At 42.9% G+C, this 23,670-nt stretch overlaps 1 protein-coding gene and 1 long non-coding RNA gene across 4 annotated transcripts in view; one reads left to right on the forward strand and one right to left on the reverse strand.

Moving 5' to 3' along the window:
• Window positions 1-41: 41 nt before the first annotated feature.
• Window positions 42-9,243, reverse strand: ARRDC4 (arrestin domain containing 4). Its single transcript, XM_061371277.1, has 8 exons — window positions 8,707-9,243; window positions 7,545-7,611; window positions 7,109-7,256; window positions 5,210-5,312; window positions 4,265-4,521; window positions 3,528-3,690; window positions 2,842-2,996; window positions 42-2,727 (listed from the first exon to the last, which is right to left on the reverse strand). The coding sequence occupies exons 1-8, from the start codon at window positions 9,053-9,055 to the stop codon at window positions 2,671-2,673; spliced, it is 1,299 nt and encodes a 432-aa protein (XP_061227261.1). The 5' UTR covers window positions 9,056-9,243; the 3' UTR covers window positions 42-2,670.
• Window positions 9,244-9,859: 616 nt separating this feature from the next.
• Window positions 9,860-23,670, forward strand: part of LOC133221969 (uncharacterized) — a 46,160-nt gene continuing 32,349 nt past the window's right edge. Inside the window, exons 1-3 of one of the 3 annotated variants that reach the window (XR_009728130.1) lie at window positions 15,384-18,313; window positions 19,228-19,385; window positions 23,044-23,178. This is a non-coding gene — a long non-coding RNA (uncharacterized LOC133221969). Of the gene's footprint in view, window positions 10,393-15,383; window positions 18,314-18,586; window positions 19,386-23,043; window positions 23,179-23,670 lie in introns of those variants that run through there. The other 2 variants (XR_009728129.1, XR_009728127.1) reach the window with 2 other exon arrangements.

The raw sequence follows: 23,670 nt of genomic DNA on the forward strand, positions 1-23,670 counted from the left end.
ATTTAGCCTAGAGATACGGGACCAGAAATGAAGAGCACAAGGCAGGTTTGACACTTTTATTAACAAAGAGCCCATAGGGCTCAGTCATTAGTACAAAATACAATCATGTTCCTGTAGGTTAAACAGCTTTTGTTTTTTGTATTTTTTTCATTTTGTCTCTTTTAAACTGTTTCACAGTTATCAAAACAAAGCCCCTGCATATTGAACTTATTGTGCAAACAGTAATTATTTTAAGGATCAATTTCTGCACTAAGCCAAGTGTCAGAGAGCAGAACTTAATCTTATTGTCACCCCTCCTTTGAAGGGCAACGTGTGCTTCCTAAGAAACACATTCTAGTTGTCTTTTTATTTTTTTGCAGCAAACAATCTAAGGCCACGGTTTATCTGCAAATAATACAAAACAACTCAAAGATTTTAAGGGGGAAAAAGGGGGAAAGCACGTCTTTACCCTTCATGCTCTTGTTTGCTTGACCATGTTTATCCCAGGTAGCACACACCACCTATCAGGTGTTACAGTCCAAAGAAGCACCTAATGTTCTTTAAGCTAATATTTGGAATTATTAACATGCAAGTTAATACACAGCCACATGACTTCCAAAATAACTATAATGGTATCTGTTTAAGGAGAATACACTTGACTTGTTCCCTTTCCAGGTGATGCGAGTGGGAATCCTGCACTGACTGTATGGGCACGCCATCATGAACTCAAAGGCATCAGATCTGATCTGGAGACTTAAGGTAAATACTGATCTTTAGAGTGACCTTTCTAACACATGTACTCCCATTTTGGTTAAAGCTGCATCTGCTGTAGAGGACAATACTTAAAGTTGCACATGAAAACAGTAACTGCAGTTTGAATTTGGAAGCTTGCATCTCAGCGTGTCTTTTACACTGGTGCAAAAGTGACTTGAGGTGAAGTGCTAGGAATCAGTGTATGAAGTCACACTAAGGCCCAACATATGTATCTGTGTGTGCCTGTAGAAAATCCCTGCTTCTGAAATGAAGCTAGATTTAATAGAAAAAACATTTAAACTTGTTTAAACTGCAGTTATTGGTGAAGCTAAGGTAACTCAGTAACTATTCTTATAGTTACCAGAAAGTACAATGTTTCACCATATGAAGTACCGGGTTTTGACCCCAAACCTTTGTGTAAGACACATGGAATAGTTTGGGTAGTTCAAAATCCCCTGTAATTTCAACACTTGACTGTAAACTCACAGATCAAGAATGCTGTGTTTCTACTCCTTTAAGAGGTCTCTTGATGGTGCCTTAACTTATCCCAGTTGATGCTTGGCAGGAAGCAAACATTCTACTTTTAATGAAGGCAGCAGAAGGGCTTGGTAAAATGCTGTGCCTTCACCCTTAGCAGCAACAAACTCTCACTGTTCTAAATGACCTGAGGAAGAAAACATTAAAATATTGCACCAAAACAAAATAAAACAGCAAAAACAAACAAGGAAACACACTAACAAAACCCAGTATGGATAGCGAAGGACCAGTGCAGCCCCTGACAATGGGTCTCTAGACAAAAATGCAGGAGGAATGAAAAGCTTTGTGCCATTCCCAGAGGATTTTATTCCCCTGATGTCTGCTTTCACTTCAGTTATAAGCTATGTCTATTCTGGGTATATTTACACCTCTCCCTACGCCTCCTATCTCAGTCACTAACCACAGAAACCATTTAGGGTCCTGTTGAGAACCTTAAAGTATACTGGAGCTGTAACAAGACTTGTTTTGGTCTCAAATCTGACCGTAAGTAAATATCCAAAACAGAGGTAGGCTTATAAAGGCTTCTGAATAAATAAGTATTGTCCATTTTGCTAAATATACCTGCTCTTGGCGAAAGGCTTCTCCCTTGCCATGCTTCCCCTCATCATGCTATCCATAGGCTTAAGATGCAGAAAAAGAACTCACAGTAGAAGAGGCTAGAATAATTCCCTTAAGAAATCCCTTGAAAGAAAGCATAGTGCATAAGCTCTTATTGAAGTTCCATTTTCTTTTGCATACTTTTGTCTTTCATTCAATACACGACTGCCTTCATAATATTGCGTATAGCTATTCTGTCATCCATGATGTCTTTAGGATCATTATGAATGATGAAATAGTACCACTTGATAGTTGTTAGAAGGCCAGGTTCTCATGAAATACAAAGTTAAGCTAGAGCGAAGACTTCACTCCATGATTTAGTAGTGTTCCTTGGATGCAGACAGTGCATAACTGAAGCCCCTTGAACACTGGATTCTTTTGGAAATGTTTTCTCACCCACATTCTGTCCCACAACATAAATTCTTCTCAGGAAGTTCACAACATAATGAGCTAAATTCTTCCAAAGTGTTCCAAACAAAACATTCTCTCTTCAGAAGATCCTTGCATCTCCTCCTCATACCTTATGTATATCCACTCTTCAGAAAGCTTTCAGTATTTTCAGGTACTCCTCGAATATCCCAAGCAGAGCTGCTCCCACAATAAATATCCTCTGTGCAGACTAATCCAGCAGATTCTCTTCCATCACCAGACATGCTCATACCTCCCCTCCATTGTCCTTTGCCTTTCTTGCAGATAAACTTAAGTTTTGGAAAAGAAAACTGTTTCCTTTTTAGCTGCACTATCAGCTTAAGCAGCAAAAAGATTTAAGACATTCATCACAACAGTACTCATTACAAATCCTCTTCAGAGCATGAATGAAACGGGCTGAATTTCTTCTACATCAGTTGGATGTGGATCAATCTACAGAGAGAAGAGAGGCCACAATTACTGCCTGTAACATTAGCATTTCTTTATGCAGGGTTGGCTTTTTTTGCCATCTGACAATAAGACAGCACCTGCTGTTTATTTTTTTACCTCAGAATAAAGAGGTGGAGGCTGAAACCGGAACTCTTGTATGTAAGCAAAGACAGGACAACACAATTGTTCCTCACAGTCTATTGGTGGTGGATAAGCAGGAACATGTCTGGAGAACTCTTCCTCAGACACTACATCAGCATAATTTGGTGGTGCTGAAACACAAGAGATGCTACTGTCAGATTTCAGACTATTCATTCACAGTGATACAACAGATTACAGCATCCTAGACCATGAAAACTGTATTAAATATTCGACTATTATCAAATTGTATGAAGTGCACTATACTCATAAATACTCTAACTAGAATTATGTTTTTAGTAAGCTTAGGTGATTCAGTAGGAATACTACAGATGCTCTTAGGGCTACTCCAGCAACAAAACCTGTGTTCTATCATGATATATTCAGCAATGATTAACTTTAAGGCTTCTAGCTCCAACACAGAATTCCCGCTATCAGAAGTTAGTTACTTCAAGACTCAGCTAATATTTAGGGGCAAAGAGAGACTTAAGAAAGGCTGGAGTTAGATCTTCACCCATCCTTCTGGATCTTGACTTAGATTTATGTGCCTCACTTCCCCTGAGTCATAGTTTAATGGCCTACATCCCTAGTAGTGCCCTTAAACTGCACTGCTGCCCTTCCACATAGCGCTGTGCTGTATTACAAATATTTCAATAGGTGTTTACCTTCAGGGTGTTCTGGCATGGTCAATGCCAGCCAGCTCATATCCATACTAAACTGGCTGGTAATGCTGGAGTTTCTGCTTGAAAATCCAATACATGGAATAGTGCCAATCACCAGAGGCATTTCAATCATCAATTTCTTAGCACCAGGAATATGGATATACACCTATGTGACAACCCCCAAATGAAAGAAGAAAAACATCATGAGACCCCATTGAATTACTGCTCCTAGAAGCTGCCCTACTGCCCTATGCTGCAGATTGCTTAGAAATCAGGGTTTTCTCATCTCTGCTATGTTTAGCTAATACTCTGGCAGCTTTCCTTATTTTCCAGCAATTTCCTTCCTTCTGTACCTTGTCTCTAGGTAGCATTAAAAAAAAACCACAAGAAAGGTTGACAAAAATAATTATGTACTTGACTTTCAGTTCTATCCTCCCACTTCTGTATCAAATCACTAGAGGAACCCACTCAGCTTGAACTACTTTCCTCTAATAACCTCTGCAGGTCTTAAACTAAGCTGCCTCTTTCTCAGAAAGATTCTTCCACTTTACCCATTATCCCTATTTTTCCATTTCAGAATCTGTTCTTGATCGTCAGTCCCTCACTTAAATGGTATATGGTATTTATTGCTATTTACTGTTGTTCCTAAATTCAAACTCGTAACAGTTGCTCAGTAAATCCTTCTATCCCCAACTCAATAGTCAAGAATATGCACATTTGTAATAAAAAGCCATACTTACAGCTAATGAATATTCTACTCTAATAATACAGCAGTCAAGTATAGAGGGGGATACAGGTGGGATTTTCAGAGTTTTCCCATTCCAGGTATCTGTACTCCCAGAGGCAATGTGGTTTCCTCGGACATTGGCAACCATCTGACGGAAGGTTTTTGTCTTCCCACTGGCCAGGTAAGTTTGTGTTTGGAAAATGGCAGCTTTTGGAACAATCAAACGAGAGGAACAGTTCTCAATTTCTGCATAGATTGGAATGGCTTCCCCTTCAAGACAGAGAAAGTTTAGTGAATAATTTGTATTTACCAACTTTCCTCTGGGAGTATCAAAGCATGTTATGCAGCACGTACATCATCTGCAATGTTATGAGAACAATACTTGTTAGTTTCCTCAAGCTAGGCTTATTTTTTTTTGCTGCAGAGTGGTATCCAGGCAGAACTACAGCCACCTACTACATTTTATATATAAACAATGATTAATTTTGAAACATTAAGCATAATATGAAGCAGCTGTAAAAGCTTTATTGCAAAATTACATGCCAGTCTTCCTCTTACACCGTACTAACTGAATTTCAGAATGCTTTATTTCCTCAATGTAGCTCATGTTACCAAGATCACAAAGAAGCTGCTTAAGCTCATTCTTACAGAAGTGTAAACCTACACAAACAGGACATAAACACCTGACTATGTCCCCAGTTAAGTATTTTATCTCAAATTAAAGCATTTTGTTGTTCTTTACACTCAAAAGTACATGGCTTTTCCATAACATTACTGACAGGACTTCCTTTCAAATAGTAGTCTCAAAGGGAGAGTAAGGGGAAAGGCAAGATGATTTTTGTTAAAGCAAGTTCACATAGATCTCAGTTTACTACCTACTAAAAAGAACTATTATTTTAGCTATAGTGTTGGCTTTCAGAGATTAAAAACCCCTGTGAGATATAATAACTACTCTTACCATTACAGTATCCCTTCCTCTCAATTTTGGCACTGAGAGACACTGGCCCAGAAGTGAAAAACCAACAGCCAACCATCTTCTCCTGACTTCTTAGAACAGGTGTCTATAAAATATAGAGTATTTTTCATTTTAGGGCACGAAGCTACCAATCGCTTGCAGTTATGCATCTCAGTCACTGCAGTCTAGCCCTAAAATACACTGCATTTGACTTGGTGTATTACTCAATGCACTGGAGTTTTGCCACCAGAAAGTGGAAGCAGGGTTTGACTATCTGAATGTATGACTATTTTAGAATCCCAGTCTGCATTTAGACCCCACCAACTATGTAACACAGACAGCAATGGAATGTAATCTGGCTTCAGAAAGCTTGATTTAGCCAGTTCTACAGGTGTGACTTTTTAAAGGACTAATGGAGTACTGTGGTATTTATGCCCTTGTTCCTCAGTGCAGAAGAATGCAGAATTAACTTCAGCTGCAAGCAACTAATAGCTAAGCAGGTGAATTGTTTTTACCGTTGTATCCTTCAGAAGAAAGGATAAATGCAGACACACCAGGTTAAGGCGATGCATCTTCATAACTTGCAAGCCACATAACCCCCCAAAAATTTAGGCTTATGACAAAAACCGGCTTAATTATCCCTGGAGGATTGTCACATTAAAAATATACAGTGTAAATGTCATATAATTAAAATAAACTTATAAATGCACATGTCAGGCTCCAAAGTAGCATTCAAGCTACTTAAAATTATTTACTGGCACTGGTGCCCAGTCAATGGAATTATGAAGTCCAAAAAGAATGTGTGATACTTTGCACTTCTTTTGGTGGTAGCCTTCATTAAGCCAGGCGCTGCCTACTTTACATGCCCCACAGCCCTCTCCTGTGCAGTAACCAGTAGTCTGCTCTGTCCTCACTGTATGTGCTGTCTTCACACTCCTAATATACAGTGTTGAATATAAAGACTGTATTTTCTTGCAGATGTCACAGCCAAAATAGTTTTCCAAGTTCTCTCTAAAGATTAAAATGTAAGCATATAAAGAGGAAAAAAAAGACCCTGCTCAAAACATCTCTTAGCTACACTCACATCATGATGAAATGTTAAAATTATCCTAGCATTTTAAGTAAAATAGAAATTACTCATTCATATTTAAATGAATAACCATTTAGATCCAGTTGCTATCATGAAAGTGCAAGGTATAATTTTATATTATTTTCATAATATGGGTTGAGATAAAAGAATCCAGCTCATTAGCTTCCATCTTGCCTATTTTCTCATTACTTAATGCCCGATCTTTCTTATTACTCTACAGTATTTCTAGTGATTATTAGAAACTCAAAGCTATAATGTGGCCAAATCTGTCATAAGAAAATAACTGAAAAGATCTCTAAAGCAGCTGCATGCACACACTTAATGTTAGAAAACGACATGCAAAATGGAAGGATACGTAACATAATGGCCAGAGCATAAATGACAGGCTGGGCATGATTAATACTCTTCTGTAATTACTGTTCCTCAACCTACTATTATTGTAGAGTTTAGGACACTGCAGCCCTGTGAATGTAGTTGCTCTGGTAAGAGTAACTACTTTATGTTTGTGCATTATTATTATTAAGCCTTATTTATGCATCTGAAGCCTGCATAACTTTTTGGCAAGAGCATCTCTGCCAGCAGGGATGTAATCAATGGTATTAAAAAAAAACCACTCTGTTTGCTATTCACACAACCTAAGATCATCTATTTATAGAGAAAAGCTTAGGGAGCTTATATGCTTTCAGAAGTCAGAAAATGACACTCCAGAATAACATGGAAATGGTTATGGCTGGATGTGAATGCTTCTTGGAAGGGATTTTTTTGCAGCTGGCTTTGGAGGGGGGGAGGAGGGGTAGAGGGGACCCTCTTACCAATAAAGCTGGTGAGCTGACGTCGATATGGCTGATGACCTGAAGCTCTGCCTGCACACTCTGGTCAGGTGCTGCAGGCCTCTCCAGTATTGCTTTCACATAGTACTCAATACTGCCATACTTCCCAGTAAAAGAGGTCACCAGAGGTCTGAAAAGAGCAGGCACAAAAGAGAACTGTCAGTTTATCATTCAGTTCCAAGCACCAACACTTCCTGTGTACATAAATGTTTACCAGTTTACAGCTTGTGCTTTCAGGGCCTTAGGGAGACTGAAGCAAACGTGACTTGTCAGTGTGGTGACTGATTAAGACAGACATATAAAGCTGATCTATCAGTTTGATATTAAAAAAAAGCCACAAGTCCAGTGACATTCAGTTAAGTGTTGCACAACAAGCAGCGTCCAGCACAACCCCTCCAGGGTGGATTGTTTAACTTACTCTTGAGGGAGTTGAAAGCTGAACGGAAATTCATGTCTTCCATCGAGAAGAACTAAGCTTTCCTCACCTGTAGGATAAAAACGAGTGGTATGTTTTAGTTATTCCATAAATAGCAGAACAAAGCAGACCCTATTATAAATTATTTATGTATAAAAACACCCAGATGCGAGGGACTAGGAGAAGTTCTAATTGATCCCAGTGGGTTCTGGATTGGAGCCCATGCTTTATTTATGCTGGGATGCAATCTCAATGGAAAAATCAAGGAAACATGGAGACCTTGAGTTTCAGTTCAGGACTTCTGCCAATTTCTAATCCAAAATGGCTTCTGGAAAGCATAAAGTAAGTTTCTTTTCCTTTCCAGCAGGAGGGCCATTAATCTACTTTTGAAATTAACAATTGAACTAATTTTTGTTCTAAAAAGCTGCAATTTGAGCTCAGTATTATGAAATACTATTAATATAGTCTTAATATATTCTACTGCTTCACTAGTTTTAAAGGCCTACATTTACTTTTCCCACAGATAAAACTTGAGCTGCATTTCACCCTTACGGAATGAAACACCATTTCCTTATGATTCTTCATTGCTGCCATAGTACTGCAGTGTAAGTGACAGCTCTGCCAGCTGAAGACTTATCAACAGAGAGCCTCTGCTTTCCTAAGCCAGTGTAAAGGGAGGCCGACGGTTTCGAGGGGCTTCCACAGGTACCTTCCTTGACGGTGCTGACAGAGCACACCGAGCACGAAGGTACCCGATATCATTTATAAAAGGGCAAACCGCGGCAGTAAACCCAACAGAGCGAGGAAACCCCGAGCTGCAGCTCTCGTTCCAGCCCTGTTCCGCGTTTCCCAGCCGTTTGCACAAAGCTGGGGTGAGCCCTGGCTCTACACGTGAAGGCTGCGGTGCGGGAACGCTGTCCGGGTGGCCAGGCACTGCCTGGGCCTCCCACCGTTCCTCAGCACCAGGCCCGGTGCCAGGTTATCCCCGCAGCGCGTTTCAACCCCCGAGCACAACCCCCCCTTCCGGTAAAGCAGCGGACCCCCCCCCCCCCCCCCGGCACTGCTGCCTTCCTCCTTAAGCGGGGGCGCCCGCCCTCCGGTCCCACCCCCGCTGCGGCGGCCGGGCGACAGCAACCCCGCAAGGCCCGACCCGCGCCCCCCTCACCTTCGGGTGGGTCCCGCAGGAGGCTCTGCCGGATGTCCAGGTACCGCACCTCCGCCTCCCGCCGCGGCCCCGGGCCCGGCGCCCTCACCGCCACCCCCCAGGTTCCCGCCCCGGGGACAGGGCTTGAGCTCTCGCTCCAAGCGACGCGAGCCCGGCCCGCGGCCTCCAGGCGCAGCCCGCGGAGCGGCAGCGGGCCCGCCAGCTCCAGCAGCACCTGCCCGGACACCGTGTCCCCGCTGCAGTAGCCGCCGCCGCCGCTGCCTCGCCGGGCCTCGTCCTCCAGCACCAGGGCCAGCGTCTTCACCGCCCCGCCGGCCCCGGGGCCCTGGCCCGGCCCGGCCGCCGCCATCGCTCCCCGGCTCGGGGGAAGGCTGCGGCCGCCCTCGACGATTGCTTTAAAACACGCCCGTCTCCGCCAGCGCCCGCAGCGGAAAGTCCCGCCCCGGCTCGCTCCTCATTGGCCACTCCCCAGCTCCTGGCCCGACAATTCGCCGCGGGCTACCCCTGGCCCCCCTTCTCATTGGTTCCTCGGCGGGCTCACACTCCTTGTGCGTCACGCTGCGTGATCACCGCGGCGGAGCCAATCGGGTGCGGGCAGCCGCGCGTGGACAGAGCCTCGATTGGCAGGGCGGCCGCAGCTACCTGGGGAGAGGGCCAATGGGGCTGCACGGCCTCCACGTGCACAGCCTGTGGATAAACAGGCGGGGAAAGGGCGGGGCGGTGGCTGAGGGGAGGTGCGTTCGTGCTGTGCCTCGGCCCCTGTCATGGCGGCTGAGGGGGAGCTGAGGCGCCGCGGCTTCGCGGCCCGCGTTGGATTCATTCTCAGCCTCTCCTCGCCGGCTGAGGACGTTAAACAGGGCCAAGCGGCGCGGTGCCGCCTTTGTTCACCCGGTTTGCAGGGCGTTACTTCAGGAGCACCCCAGCTCCTGCCCCAGCGGTGAGCGGGCTGTGGGGGTGCGGCCTGTCCTGGATCGCCCGGACCCCGCTGTCACACCCACCGGTACTGAGTTTTATGCACTTCGTAACCCAACCTGGTCAGGAGCTTGTTTCTGCAACCCTCTTCGTGTGATCATGTAGCTGATGGATATGCAGCGCTGACCACTGGTAGGCCCGAGCAGCATGGCATAAGCCTGCTCATACAGATTCTAAGTACAAGTTTAGGGAAACCCCCAGCATCTATAGGAAGAGTGAGGAATGCATCCATGTCACTAGGGGTGTTCAGCCAGCTCCAGAAGCCCCAGGTCCAGCCAAAAGCCAGCCTAACCCATGCTGCAACCTAAAAAGCTTTGCTTATGCTGTACAGATAATAAAACCAGTTTTGCTATAGAAAGTGCTCTGTTTTGCGATTGCCTGAGCTGGCTGTAGTGCATCCTCATGAAGGTGTGTGGTGAATGACCTTCGGTAGCAAAGGAGTCACTTCCCGCCCGAGTCACCTGCCAGCTGCATCTTCCTGCATTCCTCCATCCCTCTGGAGCTCTGGAAAGCACCAGCCTGCTGTTCCCCAGCTGACTCAGGCAATTAGTAAAATTAACAAAAATGGCTTCCAGACTCAGAGCCTTGGCTTTAAAATAACTGACAAGCGAACGTCAGGCTTCCTCCGACTCCCTGCGTGCCTTTGAGATACACTGCCCTGTGAAACACGGGCTGAGTTACTTCTGTCAAGAACTTGTCCTTGCCGAGAGCCAGGTAGGCCTTTTGAACACCTTTTGTTTGCTATGAGTTGATGCACATCTCGGTGTTAATCAGTAATAATGTGGGGAAAAGTAATGTCATTACAGATGGAATGAATTTGTAGGCTTTGCTTGGACTTTCAATCACAGGTTCCCTGTTATAGTGAAGAACTGTATAACTAAAGAAAGCAGTTGTTTGAGGATTTAAAGAATTTTTGGATATTGGTGTCCTTCTGTGCTTTTTGAAAGAGTTTTTGTAGACACTGCAAACCTTACATTACTGTTGGGAATTGTGGTATATAAAACCATAGAATGGTTAGGGTTGAAAAGGCCCTTAAGATCGTGCAGTCTTATTTTATAGTTTAATTAACCCAGTACAATTTGACGGCCTAGTTTTGCCTAAATCTTTTCCTCATTTCCAGTTTTTTACATTAGCAAGTGTCAGGTTAGTTCTGTAGTCAGCAGAACATGCTTGGAGGTGCTTACTGGATATTTGCTTGCTTGCTAGATTTGCTTAGGTGCAATGTGTATATGCAATTTCTTGCAGCTGATTTTGGAAGTATGATAAAGAGGGAAAAAAAAAACCAAGACCAAACCAAACAATGAAATCCCGTCCTTCCCTTTTTTGCTGTATGAATTAGATTGTGTATAAAAATAATTGATTCTGGTTTTATGCGACCATTCAGATGTTGCCTCCTGTTTATTCTTTGCAAGTGCAAATGAGGTAGATACAGAAATTAATAAACGTGGACAATTGCTTGTGAAACAAAACATTATAGAGAATTAGTAAGAGTTGGGAGGCTTGAGAGGACACAGTTAATAGGAACTCTGGGTCACAATCAGGTGGTACTTGTTTCAGGTGATTGTTTGTTCTTTAAAAGACTTTTTTCAGCAGGATTCAAAGACCAGAATTTGTAGTTTTCAGGGATTGGTTTTCTCATCCACCTCCCTGAAAACAGTTTCTTGTGCATGAGGCATTTTAACTGACCAAGGCAGTAAAGTTGTAGCAGGAATGGTGGAAACCATCACATCACTATTTTAGTCTGTGACAAGCTGGAAGGAAAGAACAGGAGGTGAACACTCAGCTACAATGTGTGTGTGTGTGATGGGGTAGTTGTGTGTAGGTGTATGTGTGAAAGAGGAAGAGATACATTGACATGCTCGGTTGTATTTTTATTTTACTTACTTGCTACTTAATTCAGGACTGTATAAGAAAGAGCTGGCTGAATAAATTAATACACAAGTTAGCCTGTAAGAGTAAAGAATACATAAAGAAGGGTCTCACTTGAGAGCATCCACAGATCTGTGAGCAGCCATAATTACAGTCTTGAAGGTGAAGGAACCAGGAGAACATCTCCCTACGGCACCTGGTAATGTCCTGGCTCTGCTGGTTAATTTGGAAATGGCTGCTGTGGTGAGATCACTGAATTTAGATAGATCTGACGGTGTAAGTTTCTACATGTAGTAATATTTTTTAACTCATTTCAGTACACATATTGAAAATAGGCTACCAGGTCTTGAACCTGCCAGAAGTGTTTTAAGTTCTCATATAGGTTCTAAGTTTCCGCAGCAGGAAGGACCTGATGCATAGATGATACATAAATAACCATTTTTGAGGAATATACAAGATACCAAGGTGTCTTAAGCAACAGTGATCTCTGCCAAGGTGTCTCTGTTTTTCAGGAATCCCAGCGGTGACTGGGAAGGAAGTGAAAAACTTGATTAGTATTTGCTGTCTTCCTGCTTGAAGAGAACTGAGAGAGATCTCTTAGTCATGAGTCAGGCACCAGCACGAGGAGTTTGCCAACTAAGCCTTTCTGATCTTAAATCAATAGACTGTCAGTTTAGAGTGAACAGCTATTTCCGCTGCTGGAGGAGGACTTTGAGAAGTGTTTATGAGAGCTGCTAACAGCTAATTTACAAACTGGGTTTCATATTTGAGATTGCTGTACTGTAACATCCACTCGAGTGTCTTACCAAATACCAAACACAACAGGCAAAAAAACAGTGACCGAGTTCAGTGGCAGAGCCATGAGATAGGCTCTGCTAGGCAGTAAACAGTGTGTAAGCTCCATCCTGACCCTCCCTCTGCACAGTAGGGAGGGTTTGCACATGTACCTCATACTTTAGCTGCAAATAGTTTCAACTACTTGATGTTACAAAGCTGTTGGGTGAGAGCAATGTTTACCCTGAAAACACTGAGGGACTCTTAAGTTCCCTCAGAATATAGGACTTTTTTTTTCCCCAGATACTCAGAAATCCTCTTTCTGGGTTTGTTTGTGGAATCAGGATAGGGAGGGATGTGAGGTGATTCCTTTCGTCCCCTATTTCCTGCCCTTTTATTGGTGCTGTACTGAAAAAGCAGCCCTGGAGTGGGGTGAATTCTCCCTGGCGCTCCCAGTCAGCACAAGGCAGCAGCAAATGGCTATTGGTGACACTTGCTGTCACGTACACTCTTTTATTGCTTTTATTCTATTACCAGTAATTGAAAGGTCAGCCAAATTTTTCTTAGACAATTAAGTGACATTTACAGATAGGAGCTCTCAGGGAGCCAGAGGTGCTTTTCCAAGGGCTGCTGCAAACACAGTGCCCAGCTCGTCTGATGTGTCACTACTCCCAGTGTGTAAAACACCAGTAAGCAGATTTTTAAGACTCATGCTGTATGTGGTACATTGAGAAAAACAAATATGAGATACAGGCCCAGGAATCTAAAGGCACAGGTTTTACCTGGGCAGGTGTTTGTTCACGCAGCCCACCAGAAAAAGCCCCTTCGTTTTGAAGGTCAGAAGACCAATCTTGTTATAAGGTTATGTCTGGAAATGGAAAACCACAAATGACAGTAGGATAGCTGATGTAGGAAATCTGAGGCAGAAGGACAGAGGAGTAGGTTGCAGTAGGTTGATGACTGAGACCCAAACCGTCAAGGCTCATGCACTGAGTTCTTGGTTACAGCTGCCTCCTATCCTATCCTTACCTTCCAAGGGGTGGGAAAAGTGTGTCTCATCCCTGTGTTGAGAGGCTGGGGTGGAGGAAAAGGTTGTGGTGCAAACTGCAAGGGATTTTGTCTGCTTTCAGGGGCTGCACAGTGCCAGGACCTTCCCCCTCACCTACAGATGGACACTCATGAGGCTGTGGCAGCAAGCCTGCCTGCAGGACAAGGGTTCCCCTCACCGATTCCTAGACCAACACACTGGGATTGCATCCTAGTATCTGATGGACCATCATGTTGTTTCATGCCCTAGTAAAGAAAACACTAGAGACCTGTTGTTTGCTTAAATATTTATATAGTGGATGAGATTGCAGAATCTTCTTCTGCTCACATAAAAGCGATCCAAATCAGTGCTCAGCTGGGCATCAGAGAACTGCTTCAGGGTGGCTTTGGATGTTTACAGCTACTGCAGGCTCTGCAAGGAGTGTGAGTAGAGAAAAATGGATGTGGTTAAAACATCGCTTCATCCTGGTGTCCCCTGAGGACAGAAAGATTTATCGGGGTTAGTGGCACCTGCACGGTTAGAGTGGCCTTCTGGAAGTGCTGCTGTGGAGGAAGAGTTTCCTACAATTGTAATGTGTACCCCTCTGCATTTCAGTGAGTGACTTCAAAGCAAGGTGGTCAGAAATACTCCTACAAATATCTGACACAGAGGGAGGACAGAGATTTCTGTTGTTGAATCAACTCTGAAACAGAGGCTGAATTATTCATGTGCGGATTGTGGTTTGGTGTTCCAGCTCAAGGGAATGAATATCCAGAAAGTGAAAGGGGAATTGGCAAATTCATTTGGGTTCTTAGTTATGTGCTGCTTTAGCTGGTTCTTGCTATGGTCTGTAATTTGAGGGGTTTGAGGGCTTTGTAAAGTGCCTTTTTGTTAATTTAAACTGAAAAATTTTGAACTTGGGATGAACCCAAATTTCATACCAGAAAACCTCACACTGAAGGGAAGTGCATGCCTGGATCTGAGCACATCTTTTTGTAGAGCATTCCTGTAAACAGGAATGTGTTCCTTGTGGCCTTACCAGTTCACACCAAGCATAGTAGTATTATCTCTGAGAAAATACGGATGGCACATCCAGAATCCTTGTGAAGATAGCTCCAAAAGTTGTAAAGATTTTTGCTGGACAGCATCTAGTTGTAGCAGTCACCCTTGTGGCTCTTTGTCTCTTGGCATGGCCCAACAATTCCGTTAGCAGATGGAGAGGTGTTCCACACGGGGCTTTGTTTCTCACACCACCACTTCTGATGGCTGCTGTTGTTGCCTGGGCTTGAGAAAGGTATTACTTCAGCTGAAAGTAGAGGTAGTGGAATGCTTTATGCCAAAAGGGAATACAGAGTAAAAGTTACGATGGAGGGAAAGTGGAGTCAGCAGCCTGAGCTAACACGAGTGACTGGTAGGACCAGAAGCAGGTGGGATCGCAGTTGAGCTCTGTGGATGGGAACACATGATTTAACTTAAAACAGTGATACTTGGCTTTTACAGCTATTTCAGCATGACTTGCAATACACACACAGTATGTCCTTAAAAATGTGTTTGTGTTGTGAGATGCTTCCACTTGATGTCAGGTTGTTAGGTGTTATAAGAGAAAGGATGATGTTGGGAAAGTTGTACAAATCCATGCAGATAGTTGACCTCCTATGGAGTAGCCACATGCTACATGACGTGGAACCTCTTCCCTGGTAACTCTGAGGGAGGGTTTGCAGTTTCGTAGTACCTGCCCAGAGTTAAGTCCACCTACTCAGGTTAACTCGATATCACAAGCTTTCCTAAGTTTTCCTTGCATGCTTTTGCTCAAGCTTAAAGGCCAAGCCAGTATTTCAGGCATCATGTTACTGCAGTGCCTAGTACAGGGAGGAACAAATGAAAGCAGGGCACCACCACTGATAGGGTGTGGGGAGGTGGGGTCTCCTCACATGCCATAAGAAATCAACTCTGGATGGCAGAAGTTGTCAAAAAGCAAGTATACCCCAAAATAAGCCAGCTCCTTACAACCTTGCTCTAAAATCTGATGACCAGAATAACCTACGACTTGGAGGCAAGGCATGTCACCAAGTCATCCAAGGATATTCTTGGTATCCCAGAGCACATGGAGCTCCTGCCACCAGTGCTTTGGAGGGAGGTAGAACACCCCGGGAATGGAAGCTGGCTGACAAATCTGGGGGAAAAAAATCCTCTTACATTTATGAGTAACCAGCTGATGCTGCAACGCATGAAATATGATTATAATTACTGTCTTAGGATAGAGCTGCATCTTTTATGAGCATGTCCCATTATGGAAGTGAATCGGAATCTCTCTCAAATCATTTTGTAGGCCCTGGGGAGACCAGGATTTTTTGAATCACATCTTCCTCCCCTTCACGTGTGTACAAGCAAAGACTCACAAATGCCGTATCAGAGCATGCATCCTAGAAAGATACTGAATCTTGCCACGAGGGTTCCAGGACATGGCAGCACTGCTGCTCTGTCTGCTCACCTCTGGTTTTTATTCATCTTTCGTCAAGGAAATAGTGTCTTAATTCAAGATAGCCATTATTAGTTTCTAAACAGGAAGTAATTTTGCTGATTTCCATGTGGTTGAATCAGTCCTATTACTGATCTTTTCTAGCTGTCTACCAGGAGTTATCACCCTCCCAAACCTTTCCTTTGATAAGCTGAAGGAGTTGAATCTCTTATGCCTGAGGCCCATTTCCCCAAACCTGGGACTCTCTGTTTAAACTGGTGGCTTTTAAAAACCATTAATGGATTCACCACAATTAAAAATAATTAAACATTTCTTAGGGAAATTTGTCAGTAACCAGTTCAAGCTGTGATTAAAACAGAAATGAAAAAGCTGGGCTGGAAATAGCTGCTTAAGCCTCTATTTCTTTTTAAAAGAAGGTTAGGATTTTCTGTCATTTCAGTTATTGCATGTGTATGTATTATCTGTGTTACAGACATGCCTGTACACACGTATGCATAAATATACACGTATAAAAGGAAAAGAAAACACCCATAAAACTCACTTGCTATGGTAACTGTTGTTGTGGAAGCCAGTAATGGTCAGCAAGCCGTGAAAAGCACAGGAGATAAGAACACATCTACTGTTAATACTGTTCAGTTTTAGAAGTGCTCACAATGAAGCTGCTGTTTTGACACTTTCTTCTGAAATATGAAGTATTAGGCATTGTCAGAGCCAAGATATGGGGCTAGATGGACTCTTAACTGCCTGCTGTGGTGATTCTTATCTTCCTGCATGGGGTGAATTAGAATTCTTTGGATCAATGAATGTACACAGTCTTTTCTTGTATCAGAATAACATTACATATCCTCTTGTCATTCTAACACACCAGAAGATTATTTTCAATGATAATGACGAGACCACGTCAATCACGGGACTTTTGTAGTCGGAATTTGCTTCTTATTACATCTTTCACGTGGCAAATTTCCCCCTTTTTTTTCTTCTTGAATTGCCACTCAGAAGTTGGGAGCAAAATGGTCAGAATTTGAAAAAGAGAAAAAGAAAATATCTCACTTCTGCTGCCACCACTGCTCTGAGTTGTACAGGTATTAACTTCTCCTGTGCATCCATAATTATAAAAATGCCATAGGCAGAGCCTGCATTTTGTTCTGTTTAAATATCTGTCCAGATCACAGCTTTTCCCTGATAAAGGCTATTGTTGGAAAACATTAGTATGCGCTACCTGCATTTTCCATGTTCAAAGGAAGCAATCACAGAGCACTTCATTTATTTTTACTAAGAGCTCAGAAAATGCTGCACTGTTGCCATTCTGCAAAGAATGTATTTTCATCTCAAGGCATTATCATGAACAGATTCTTTCCAAATTCCAGGAAAAGTGTGATATTTTTATGTGGTATAATGAAGTCTGAGCACTTACAAAACTTGACTGGTTTAAGGGCTTTAATTTCCTCCACGTTTTATTGTTTAACTAAGTTCACTGGAAATTTCTTTTGTATAGACAATTTCTTCCAGGCCCAATGTTAAATCTTGGGCTCGATGTGTAACTGATGGAGACTGACTGTTGGTGTCCACAGGATCTGAAGAACACAGAAGTGGATTACAGGAGGTGCCAACTGTAAAACAGCTGCGCCAGGAAGTTATAAAGAGCAAAGGTTTAGCTCAAAGGTTGACGGAGCAACTAACTCTAGGTGGCTGAAGTTAGGCAATCTGGATCCTCCTAGGGTCTTTGGAGAGAAAGGAGCATTTTCAGACACATCTCAGACAGTGCCATGGATTTAGGTCAATGTCACTCTGAAAATTAAGGAAGTTAATTCACATTTTCCAGTATGAGGGATAGGAGCATAAGGCTTCCTGAAAGTCAGTAGGATTTAGCCTCCTAAGTTGGGAAGATGCTTTAGAAATAGGGCTGGTTATCACCTCCATTTAGTACTTTATCTTTCGTTTGGTCATGCTGCATTTTTGCTTGGACTATCTGTCCTCCTAACAAATAACCAATTTAAAGTTAATTACAATTGATCAGTCTTTTCTAAGCCTTCAGTTTTCACACTTTGCTGCTCTGTAAAACTTGCCAAGGAAAATGGTGTCATAATTGCAACATTTTGCACCTTGACATTAAGTGTATATTTCACTCATGGCCAATTTAAAAATCAAAATAGAAACTTCGTAATAATCTCCCTTTACAGTTTGGGTTATGAGAAGCTGAGAATTCCCTTAGGCTTGATTGATAAAACATGGCATTTATCCTATTCCTAGGATGATGTTCAGCAAACTTTATGACAGAGGGAAACAGCTGGTAAAGTGGGTTCATGGAAAGGTGAAGGTAATATAGACATAAAAAACAAGAGGATAATGATTTTAAAAGGGATAATAGTTGTAATAACACCATTAACCTTTTGCTTCAAATTATTGAATGTGTGGTCTCTTCAGCAGGCTAATCAAAGGTTTGCATTAACTGCAATGCAAGAGGAAGTGGCAATATACAACCTGAGGTGATTTTTTTCCCTCTTCCAATTATTCACTATCCAACCCTTACTGGGGAAAAAAAAAGAGAGAGGAAAAAAACAACCCTTTGGCTGTTGAAGACCCCTTCCTTCCCATTTTGAAATGAAGCTGGCTTGCTTTCAGAAGAAACAAGCTCCAGCTTCCTTTCTGCTTTGTAAGAGATGGATTTTGATAGGGGAAAAAAATTAACATTATGTTATAGATACATAGAAAATAAAGTCGAAGATTTAAATGTATGGGGCAGACTCCCAGTGAAGAGCCAGCCCCGAGCTGTGTTGTGGTACCGTGTGGAGGGGATGTCAGCAGAGGCCCAAGGGCAGGCATACATAGCTCTGCATTGACAGGGTAGGCACAGCACTAGGGAGGTCTCAGGGCTTACTTGCGGTGTGTGCAGCTCCCTGTTATTCTGTGTAGGTCAATTCTGGCATCTAACAGCTAAGTCAGGCTGGAACAGAGGAAAACTGCCTTTTTTACTTGTGTGCTACATGCACACAGAGTTGCCTCGCAGAGACAGACTATGCTTTGACACTTTATTCGCATGCTAAAAGACAAACGTATTGGTAGTGGAAAATGGCCACAGGTGATGGAAAAGCTCACAGTGACTTGATGGAATTGTTCAGGAATTTGACTGGTTGGACAAATCTGCACCAGTGTATGATTTTGCAGGTGGTGATCTGTTTTGTTCACTTAAGGCATCTATCCCAGGTGCACATCAGAGCACCTCTGGTCAGAAACCTCCCTTCTGTATGCAGTCAGTGGAGAGAGAACCACCTGAGTCAGACACCCAAAGCGAGACTGTCTGACTGGCTTGCAGTGTGTCATGTCGATCTAGTAAGAAAGGAGTAAGTGTAAAAAGAAGCTTGCACTCTTCTTCACTGACAAAACCCCACACCGTTAACAGCCCCATTCTGTTGTAATCAGAAGATGGTGAAAGACTTCAGGAGCCATGTGCCTTGAATTTGAATTAACCAGATTGAATTTAAAATCAACACACTGAAAGGGCCTGAGATAAGAAGTCAGAACATTCAGAGGAAATGAGAACTGTTCCAGGAACTAAAGGTAAGAGAAACACTAAGTCACATTAAAAATATTCCACTAGAGAAGAAACACCTTTTCTTTTGCAGGACACCTTTTCTTAGAAGTCATCTATAATCAGTAACCTTTCCCAGGCACTTTCTCAGGCTGTTTTTAGTCACTGAATCCTTTGTTTCAAAACCACCCATTGATTCAGTGCCCTAAGTGAGAAGTAATTAAGGTGGACAGAAATCTTGCCTGCTGGATGGCTGTATGGGGTATAGAAGAGAGTGGCAGCAAGGGGGTGAATGAATTTCTCCAGAAGAAAGCTCTAACAACATATGAGTCTTCTGTAGTGTATTGTTAAATATATGTATATGTAGATGTGCAGTTCTATTCATCTTCCTATCGATACATTTATTTCCATATACACACATGCTGATGTACATACGTGTGTGTTCCTCAAAGATAATGAACTGTTTAGGCAGTACTTTGTCAGAATATCATTTGAAGTGTTACATCCTTTTAATGCACAGTAGTTTAAGCAAACTCCAAGGTTCTTACTCGGCAATAAACCCATTAAATCATCTTAAATACCATGTCATAATGACAATTTGATGCCACCAGATGTGGCACTAGGGATCTTTTCTGTTTTTAAATGCTTTCCTGGAGATACAGCTTCCTGAATTTGATATTCTCTAGCCTGTTTGCACAGCTGCTAGATCACAGAGCTCTGCCATCCTTTTGCCTTGCATCAGTTACTCACTAAATCATGTGTGGCATGACTACAGACTCCCTGCATCTGAACCGTTTAGGCTCATACCCACTTTACCCTCGTAAAGGCTGAATAGTTGGGCTGTATGGGAGAGGGTGCATGAGTGTTAAAATCCATGAGCAGTATCCATTCCAGCTGTGGAGCTTTTAGAGATGCAGTCAGAAGACTGTACACCCTATTTGGCATCCTGGTTATGATGCTAAGTGAAACACACAGATGCCTGGCCAGTTTCCTGGCTTTTCTCACCTGCTGGCCAAAAAGGAAACCAGATTGATAGTACAGCACCTCTTCTCCACAAGGCAGAGTTGGGAGAGGGGCACATTAGCAGCATACAACAGCAAAATAAATACTATTTCACACCGTGCATGTTCAAGTAAGTAGAGCAAGTCATGGGGAAAACTCAGAGAATAGAAATACATTAAATGAGGAGCAAATTGAGGAAGGATGCTTTCCTGGCCCTGGAAAATGGTGCTTCAGAAGCAACCCCTAATCCAAGAAGACCCTAATTTCTGATTGACAGGAAGCAGGAGACCATCTAGTGAGCACTGGACCCAGCAAAGACAGGACACTGGGCCTTTGCTGTGATGTAGTATGGGGACAACCCTGTTGTCAGGCTTTTTATCATGCTGTGAGTTTGTATTGGGTGAGTGCTGTGAAATCTGAGGTGGCAAATATGGCTGCTCTCCCTCTGAGACCTTGTGTTGGGCATGCGTTTTCCCCTGCTAAAGGTCTGTGAGAGATATACGTTGGCAAGGATTTGAGGTGAGGTTGTGGAATTAGAATGTGCTAGTCAGTGTGATCACATCTGAGGCACCAGCACTGATGGTAGGGCTTGGAGCTGCTCTTGGGTAGGTCAAAATCCTGGTCTGTGACCCTGAGGGATCACTATGGATGTTTTCTGAGGGTCAGGAAGATGGGCACAAGATACCGAAAGTGCAGCTATTGGTAAGTGACAAACGCCTACTCAGCCTGAGCATGATTTATTGTCATCACAATATTGAGCTCTTCTCAGTGCCAAAGGATTATTAAATCCTGATTCAGTGTGAATTAGAAATACTCTTCAAAAGGCTGATTCAAAGGCAAGTGGAACAATTACCATTGCCTTGCATGGAGTCTTGGTTTGATTTGCTGTTCAGCTCTGGGGCTGGCACGAGTGTTTGAGTAGTTCTGTATTGAAGAGGGCATGAAATGCTGTCTAGATTACCCTCCAGTGAAGTGTAATATTTGATAACATCAGTAAATACAAAACAGAAGCAAAATGACAACAGCATTTGAACATCTTGTGATAGCAAATGAGGTGGAAAAGTTAAATGGATATAGAAGAGGATCCCCAGAGGTTGGATCACAGCATGATGCTGGTAGAAGCCCAGTTGTTACTGTACTGATAGCAACATGTGGAGCTCTGAATCTTTTTGGATTGTGGCTGAACAGAGAGATTTGCTTATAGCTGCCTTTTCTCCTATTCATATTGTATAGGCTGTCCTCCTCTCCTGCCAGCAACAAATAAAACTCTGTGCCAGCTATAGCAGCAGTTTACATGGAAAAGCAATGAAGCAATTTCAGGAAAGTATTAGATGTAATTTTGGCTTTTTTTTTTTTTTTTTTTTTGCTGTCACTTAGCAGCTAGAAAGAGGAGATGCACTGATGTGCAGAGCCGGGCGTGTATTATGCAAACTCGTATCACAATCTCATTGACTGTTTGTGGACCCCCTATCTCTCTGTTTCCATCTGTTGTTTTAAGGCTAAGTTGCTTGGAGGATGTCCAAATTCTTTTCCCTTCCCTAACTCTGGTGAAGTACCTGCCTGCCTTAGGCTCCCTACTTAGATAACAGAGAGAGAAGCTGCTCCAAAGACTGTGATGTGCCAGGGGATGCTCCTTTCTCTGCTTCTGCCCCTTCCCTCCTTCCATACTCCTCCTTTAACTGCACAGGGATTTTATAGGTGCCTAAATACATCTTCACACTCAAGGACTGGAGCCGATGGTGTGAATTTGGGCTTTGCTGCTGTCTTCAGCTGGTTGTGATTCAGAATCAGGATAATGCAGACTGTAAGGAGGATGAATGTGTGATCCACCAGTTGCCCATGGCCCATGAGTGGGCAGCAGCAGAAGCTGCCGTGTCTCAGTCTAGGCAGTAGCTCATGGCTGATGCAGTATTTCAAGAGATAACAAGGGAATGTTGAGCTTATCCAAGGAAACAGAAATGGCAGAGAAGATAAATAAGCAAAGCATATAAACCATAAATGCAATGCTATTGAAATTAAGTATGTTTTAATTTCTGAAAAGAATGACATTTTGGTGTTAGATTTCTTGAAGAGGGAAAGATTACATGCATCATTAAAAGAAAATGTTTTCAAGGGCCCTTTTAAAAAATTGTATCCATGTTGCAATTGCCATGTGCAAAATATAAAAACCAGAGATGGGAAGAAAACCCAGCAAGCAGTGGAAATAGCCCATTTTGTGAATGATAGGAAGAAATATACCATCTGTGATTTAGTGCAGTTCCCAAGATCCCATCTGTGATCGAAGCACAGTCCTCATTGAAGGCTGAATCCCTGAGCTGTTCCATATGATAAAATATTTCTCTTGGAAGATGCTTAGGCTAATGGGTTTGTTTTGCTGGAATATGGCTCTTCTAGATGAGACATAAACCCTTAAAGGCCTAATTTTGCCTCCAGTGGCCAACTACGGCTGATGTCAGGAGGAGCAGGAGTGAAAGGTCAAAGATCGAACACTTTTCCTTCAGAATTGCTGTACTACTTTTTATCAGGTCAGATTGTTGGGTCTAAGAGGGCTAGATGGTGATTTCGTGAGCTCTAGTGTCAGATGTGGTGGTCGCTGGGCTCCTTGTACGAGGAGGTCTCATGGTGCAGCTGCAGCTCTGCAAAGGAAGCTCCAACTGTCCCTTTTGTTTCTGCTGTGGTTTTCAGCAGAATGAATGAGAGGTCCTTCAAACTGGTGGGAGACCTCTAATGCAGATGTAACGCTGAAGTCTTCTGGTGCCTTTACTGTGTTGTCACTGTGATCTCTCAGTCCTTGTGCAGAGGTGGCTTGAGCTGTGTCAGGTATTTATCCAAATGCAACAGATTTCATTCTAATCCTCTATTAGTTGCACACACACGTGCAGACTGACGCTACTGCAGTTACCACTGGAATTTATATTTGAATAATAAATGCATTCACCTGGTTAATATATGTTTATATTTTCTACTCTATATAATTACATGCTGATTATACAATTATAGAAAATACATATTTTGCACAATTATGCTATTACTGAAATAATGCCTGCAATAGAACTGCCTGTGTGTGTGTGTATGGTGGTTGGTTGCTTTGGAGTCGTCCCGAGCTCCTGCAGTTCCATCTCAAGTGAGGTGCTGCTTGAGCAGACAGTGATATACCACAGGAGTATGTGTGTTATTACTGTTATCACCTGTGGGTGAATCTAGCTCCACTACAAAATGGTTTTGGCTTTATTATAAACCACCTGCGATAAGGTTGTTCATTCAGCCTGATTTTGTGCTTGGCTGCCCTGGCTCCCCATGTCCCTCGGTTGT

The sequence above is a fragment of the Neopsephotus bourkii genome, unplaced genomic scaffold, assembly GCF_033783945.1.
Source record: "Neopsephotus bourkii isolate Nb327-2 ecotype Australia unplaced genomic scaffold, CSIRO-AGI_Nbou_v1 NB_1572, whole genome shotgun sequence".
NCBI classification, from domain to species: Eukaryota; Metazoa; Chordata; class Aves; order Psittaciformes; family Psittacidae; genus Neopsephotus; species Neopsephotus bourkii.

What these genes read in the sequence shown, in the direction of transcription:
- ARRDC4 (XM_061371277.1), bottom strand. Translation starts at nt 9,055, where the DNA reads ATGGCGGCGGCCGGGCCGGGCCAGGGCCCCGGGGCCGGCGGGGCGGTG. An exon ending in AGCTTTCAACTCCCTCAAGA is followed by an intron (nt 7,257 to 7,544) that starts GTAAGTTAAACA and finishes TGCTCTTTTCAG; the next exon opens with ACCTCTGGTGACCTCTTTTA. An exon ending in TCAGCTCACCAGCTTTATTG is followed by an intron (nt 5,313 to 7,108) that starts GTAAGAGGGTCC and finishes TATATTTTATAG; the next exon opens with ACACCTGTTCTAAGAAGTCA.